Source organism: Euprymna scolopes, chromosome 19, assembly GCF_053919585.1.
Source record: "Euprymna scolopes isolate OS-2025 chromosome 19, ASM5391958v1, whole genome shotgun sequence".
In the NCBI taxonomy this organism is placed as follows: domain Eukaryota; kingdom Metazoa; phylum Mollusca; class Cephalopoda; order Sepiida; family Sepiolidae; genus Euprymna; species Euprymna scolopes.
This window is the reverse complement of record NC_136500.1, coordinates 13,525,604-13,532,437: the sequence shown is the minus strand read 5'-3', so window position 1 is coordinate 13,532,437 and position 6,834 is coordinate 13,525,604. Positions and strand designations below refer to the sequence as shown.

The following is a 6,834-nucleotide window of genomic DNA, read 5'->3' as shown; positions in this document are numbered from 1 at the left end:
ATATATATATATATATATATATATATATATATATATATATATATAACATTAAGTCAACACAAAGGTTTATTTTGTGGCTCAGAGAAGTACAAGATCTTATTTTAATATGTAATATTTTGGTTATTCAGACAAACACTTCATATTTCATCAAAATACACTTTATCCACAAACAATTGTTTCTGTCTATTTAAAGAACATATATCTTCATGCTCTAAAAAAGTATTATTTTGCATATGAAAAATATATGTTCTTGAAATTGGTAGAAATAATTAAATAATTGTTTGAAAATAAAATCACTTTGAAGGAAATTAGAAATGCTTATTCGTATATTAAGGCAGCATTTTTTTTTTATTTATTAAATCAGACATTATTAAATACAATATGAATCGAAAGCGCTCTGGTAACTATGGCACTTTCATTAATATTTTCGATTTCGATATAAAAAAAGATTATACGAAAAATGGAAAAAAATAAAAAAGTAATAAAGCAAAGTATCTCCGCTGTAATAACGTCTGCTTGAATATATATATATATATATATATATATATATATATATATATATATATATATATATATATATATATATATATATATATTCTTTTTTATTTACCGTTTTGTCTGCTTAGTTACACATGTTTCGGTTACCGAATCGTATCAACGATCCAATAACTTCATCAGAATTTACAGAAATAATTACTATGATTAATCATAATTATTATTGGATCGTTAATACGATTCGGTATCCGAAACATGTGTAACTAAGCAGATAAAACAGTAATAAAAAAATAAATATTTGCTCTGCAATAGTATTGAGCACTCTCTTCAGGTTTTTACTAATTACCATTTTTGCTCTGTCTGTCTGTCTGTCTGTCTGTCTGTCTGTCTGTCTCTCTCTCTCTCTCTCTCTCTCTCTCTCTCTCTCTATATATATATATATATATATATATATATACATACACGCACACACACATATCTCCATACCCCAGATTAAATGAAAAATGATAAATAACACAAACACATTTTTTTATGAAAAAGTAAATTATTGATTTATTCGTGGTGGTCCCTGTCAATTACTAAGAGAATCTCTTAGTATAAGGCAGGAAAATGTTTTTAAAATAGTTCTTTCTTAAAAAAAAGTAGAAATAAAAAATATAGATGGAAGCTCAAATCAATTGAACTCAACGTCATGGTCCCCTTTTGCTCTTCAGCCGATTTTGCTCTGAAACATTCGCCATCAAATGACGATTTATTTTACTGATGAGACGTTAGTAATAAAGTTTTTTTTTGTGAAATTTGATGATGGGAGGCTTGTTTTGTTCTGGTGATGAGAGTTGTCGACATTTTCAGATGGTGTTTGCCTCTTTTATTCAGTTTGCAGTCTTGATATTTTATTCACCAAAATCGACCCCACACATTTATTGTGACATAAGATTGGATTTGTCGACGGTGAGAGTTATATAAAAAAATAGTTCCGTCTTTTTTTTAGCGTTACTTGCAAGAGCTGGAATGAAACGAGATACAAAAATAATGTAAAGATGCCATTAGAATTTGTATTTATTAGTCATGTTCGTGATGTATCTCAAATTCATGTTAAAAAGTCTTTTAAAATATAATGTAGATAAAAAAAAAAAGAGAGATGAATGTGGAGGCCATATGAATCACCAGGGTCGCCACAAAGGAAGTTCTTTGACAGGTTCAGGTGAGATGTTTCTTTTGAGCTGGTGTGTGTAAAAACCGGCCAACGTGGCCGATGAAGGTTTTGCTTCGCTGATGCTGCCGACGTATACAGGTACCGTAGACACGTAGCAACCATTTGAAGCGTTACTGTCCGACACCAGAGCTTTCATATGGACAATTGACGGAGATGTGAATGTGTTTTGACTCGCGAGGGAATTAGATGGATTGCTGATCGCATGTGTGGACGGAGAACTGCGGTTGTTGTTGGGGGAACTGATCGGTGTGTAGGATACGGTCAGAGTTTTGTAGGGCGATTCGGGCACAGCCGTCATCATTAAACTACTCTCAGATTGTTTGGATGCGATGGGAAGAACTATGTGCGTCGTGTTATCCCCCAAGGGAGATGTCTGAGGTTGACTGTGGTGACGGATGTGCTCTGGTGGTGTTTGTGGGGTGGGGATCTGTTGACGCTGTTGTTGGTGGACTGTCGTTGGAGTCGGTGTCTGGGTGGCGCTGTTTGGTACGACCTGTTGGGTCGGCGATCCATTGCTTACTCGGACGCACTTGCTGATGTGGTCAGTGAGGCGAGATCGGGCCTCTTCACTGTTCATGTATCGCATGACCTCGGCGGAGACATCGAGGGGTACCCGGTACTTGCCCCCTAGGGAGTCGGTGGTGATGTTCACTTGTTGCTGCTGGTGGAGGAAGTGCAGATATTTCACAGTCATCTCCAAGATATCAACTTTCTCTAATTTTGAAAACTGTTCGCCCTAAGAAAAAGAAAATAAAAAAGAAGAAAATTAGTATTTTGACACGTTCCAAAAACATCAAACAGACAAACAAAAAATACTACTACTAACAATAATAACTAATACAAAAAAATAAAAATAAATTTATGTGTGCTTTAATTCCAGCAAAAAACGAAATTGTAAAAATAAATAAATAAAATATTTTTTTAAGTTAAAAAAATAACACCAAACATCAATTATGCGGCCTCGATGCCGAAAATCCACGTTTATTTATTTTGACAATAGAACTTACTTCTTAAAATAGAATAAAATAATCTAGTAATTAATATATATATATATATATATATATATATATATATATATATATATATATATATATATATATATATATATATATGAAATTCGATTTTTAAAATAAAGTGATGTCCAATTAATCAACTAGTAAATAATTAAATAGAAATAAAATATTGAAAATAAAAAAAAATCTTGCTAACCTAATGCGTTTTATTTTTAATTAATAATAACCGAAACTGCTTGCTTAAAATCGGGAGTTGCCTTTTAACAGCCACGGATAAAAATCAACAACTTGTTTTAACGGCGAAGAAAAAGGATAAAAAGACACCCATTTCACTTCCCGTCCCACCCCCTCATCCAGTAAGTCAGTAATAAACACGTACACCTTATATGTGTCTCTATGCATAGATGTATATACATATATGGTTCAAATACTGCCGAGATCCAACCTACATCCTCTTGTAATCCCCTGCCCCCCCCCCCCTCGGCCCCATCGCCTTCCCTTCTTTTCTGGTCCATGAGTCTTGTTCGCATCTCAGCGACATTTTCCCACGGAACCTAATGTACGGCTGACCCCGGAGGTCAGGCTTTTGTATGTGTGTGTGTGAAGGGGAGGGGGGGGAGCAGGCAGACAGGCTTAGGGAAGGGCGGTTCAAGGAATTAAGAAGAGAAAAAGAAAAGAAAAAACGCACATAGGAGTTGTGTCTGTGTGTCAGTCTTTTTTCTCTCTTTTTTTGTTTAATTTATTTGTTTCTATTAATATTATTATTTTTTTTCTCTCTTTTTCTTTTTTTTTTTTATTACGCCTGTCTAATCGCTTTAAAACCCGCCACCTTTCGCTCACAGCGCCTAACCCAAAAGCCGTCTCATTTACATACTTCCAACACGTGGGAAAATGTTGGTTTTTGTGTACACACAGAAAGAAAGAGAAGAAGACGAAAAAGTGACATTAAACTCTAGCCCCCCCCCATCCTCCCAGTCGCCCGTACAGTATTTTGACAAGAAAAGCAAAGCGAAGTGAAGTGCGTATTCAATAAATAATATTAGTGGAATGTCCTTTTCATAACATTTAAATTCTTATACAAACACACACATAAACCCATTTTTAAATTTTATTGAAAACATATTGATGACGTGAAAACATATTGATGACGTGAAAATTGTTTAATTTTCACAAAAATCTTTATCTTTACTTAATCAAGGCGATCCTTCAACTTCTAGCAACTTGTGACGTCATAAGATTCATTGTTTATAGTGAATTCTAGATTTTAGCAATTATTTTTTGAACACAGATGTCTTTATCATATATATATATATATATATATATATATATATATATATACATATATATATATATATATATAATTTACGTTATTCTTGTAAATATATTAAATAAAAATATAGAGGACAATTATAGCTGGAGAATATATAAAATGTATTTTTGAAGTGCATATAGCTTGCATATAAATTATAACCACAATTGTTACAAATAATAAACTCAATGAATATATATTTCCGCCTTCCGAATCATATATATATATATATATATATATATATATATATATATATATATATATATATATATATATATATATATATAATAAGCATAGACGTTATTTAATAAATGTTAAAAGTTAAAGCAGCCATTAGTTAAAATAACATGTTCTAAGTCGAGACATATTAGTTCGACTAGTTTACTTATTCTAAAGTTCTACTACCATCAACACGTGTTAATCAAATTTATGATCGTCATGTTATTATTATTAAAATAGTTAACGTTTATACTTACATCTTTTTTGAGGGCTTTCAGCACCAACGTCTTCAATTCAGAAAGACAGTTGTTGATTCGCGTTCGTCTTCGTTTTTCCATCATCAACTTATTGATCTGAAATTGCACAAAAGAAAAACAAATCAGCATCGATTTTATTATATTAATTATCAAATTTTAATAATAATAATAATAATAATAATAATAATAATAATAATAATAATAATAATAATAATAATGTGTTCAACAATTAGTTATGTTAAATATCAAATGTAAACATGTAAAAAATAAATAAACCTGTTAGATCTAAATTTGTTTATACAAAACAAGACCCCCCCCCAAAAAAACGAGTTGCCTTTTAAATGCTTAAAGTATGCCAAACAAACTTCATGATTAAAAATACATATAAATTTATTTAAATATACCAATTATTTAAGTTATGCTTATGTTAAATAAAAGAACCGTGTTTAGTTTAAATAAATTAATAAACTGTTAGTCAACTTCATTTGAAACATTATTTTTGTTTATCCTCGCATGTAGCCAATCAAAACATTTTCCCAAACTCAAAAACTAGCAACACACGTGATTGGCTGAACATGAGCAGTCGAATTGAACTTTCAAAATGTGTGTTCAGTGTTTATTTATTTTTTTTTTTTAAACTTAAAGAAACGAATAAAACTATTGATATATTTTGATATATTTGAATGTATTTCGATATAATCGTTTTAGATTGTATCCTGAAAATAAATTTTCACTGACAATGTTATGACACTGACAATATCTGACAATGTTATGATAGTCTAAAACCATTGTTTGAATCAACATTTTTATATTTTTATTTAATTATTATTTATATCGTGTTTCAAACTGAACACACGTTGAACTGGAGTCGTTGTGATTTATTTTCTACGACTCGACGAATAAATAGAATTCATAACAGGTAATCATTTGTTAAAAATTAAATTTACAATCAAACGATATTTATATTTCAAGTTTTTTTTTTACCTGCTTAATATATATATATATATATATATATATATATATATATATGTATATGTATATATATATATATATATATATATATGTATATGTGTATATATATATATATATATATATATATATATATATATATATATATATATATATATATATAGATAGATAGATAGATATCGCCATGTTCAACTGTATGATTGACACAAGGCACCTGTATATAATGGCATATCATACGAGAAGTATCTACTATTTATAAACTTTATCTGTGGCTAAGAGAAGATATAATCTAGTTTTAAGTCATGTTACAACGCAAACGAAAATAAGATATCTACGATTGGAAACGCCGTAAGAAGAGAGAGGTTCTTTATTTAATTAAAAAAATATGACAACAATATTATGATAACATTAACAATATGCTTAATAAAATCGAAAAGATTTAAAGTTAAAAATAAAGGGCCGAATGACTTACCTTTCTATGTGTTGGAGTTTTGGTGGGGCCGGCGTTTGAAGCCACGGTAGTAACACTGTCCAACATTGTGAAGTTTTCGATTTTAAAAAAAGTTCAAAACAAAATCCAGAGAAAGAAAACCGGATAATGAATACGGATCGTCAGGTGGTTGTTCCCAACGTTTTTGTTTTGTATCTGTTTAACCCAAATAAAGAATCGACAGTTAAAGACAATTTCCTTTTAAAATAAATTAAAAGAAAAAAAATGATTTTCCAAAAAGAAGTTCGATCGTCGGAGTACGAGAGGTATAAGTTGTGGCCGGTGAGCCCGCAGATATGACAATAATCTAACGACAATCTGAGCAGGCCGTATTTATAAAGTGTTCGCAAGCCCTCCCCACCCTCCTTGGGGACACGAGCTGAGCCGGCGAGCTGTGTGTGAAGCGGAGAACGGCCACTTTCCCACGCTAGATTTTTACCACACATTCTGACGGACGCGCTTGGCAATCGTGTGTGACCAGAGAAAGAAAGAAAGAAAAGTGGTTGGGTCGGCGGTTGGTGGGTTGGTGGAGAGCGAAGGGAAGAGAGAGGGAGGTGGGTAAATGGCTGACGAGTGGCGGCTGCCCGACCTGCTCTCCCACCCTCGCCAGCACCGCCTCGAACCCTAAGCTTAAAAAATACAAAAAAATAAAAACATGAAATAAAAAAATAACCAGCGCACAATCCACAGCAGAGCACATTCCCATGCCCTGCGCGATCTCATTCTCTTTCTTTCTTCTTTCCCTCTCTTTCTCTCATGCTTCTGATCCGCAACCCCGCCCCTCACCATGAAAACCTTACCCTCATCACCGGCTTCCTGTTTTCAGTTCTTTTTACACTTACATTGCAGATCTCTGTCCATGTATA

The 6,834-nt window shown here is 32.1% G+C and overlaps 1 protein-coding gene across 1 annotated transcript; it reads right to left on the bottom strand.

The window, feature by feature from the left end:
• Window positions 1-1,019: 1,019 nt before the first annotated feature.
• On the bottom strand, window positions 1,020-6,443 carry LOC145303419 (uncharacterized). The gene is made up of 3 exons (XM_080144748.1): window positions 5,951-6,443; window positions 4,510-4,605; window positions 1,020-2,447 (listed from the first exon to the last, which is right to left on the bottom strand). The coding sequence occupies exons 1-3, from the start codon at window positions 6,014-6,016 to the stop codon at window positions 1,659-1,661; spliced, it is 951 nt and encodes a 316-aa protein (XP_080000874.1). The 5' UTR covers window positions 6,017-6,443; the 3' UTR covers window positions 1,020-1,658.
• Between the last annotated feature and the right edge of the window lie 391 nt (window positions 6,444-6,834).

Bases quoted from the DNA above. Each gene is read 5' to 3' on its own strand.
- LOC145303419 (XM_080144748.1), bottom strand. From the start codon at position 6,016: ATGTTGGACAGTGTTACTACCGTGGCTTCAAACGCCGGCCCCACCAAA. The intron at 4,606-5,950 runs GTAAGTCATTCG...GTGCAATTTCAG, and splicing joins AAACTCCAACACATAGAAAG to ATCAATAAGTTGATGATGGA. The intron at 2,448-4,509 runs GTAAGTATAAAC...TCTTTTTCTTAG, and splicing joins TGAAAGCCCTCAAAAAAGAT to GGCGAACAGTTTTCAAAATT.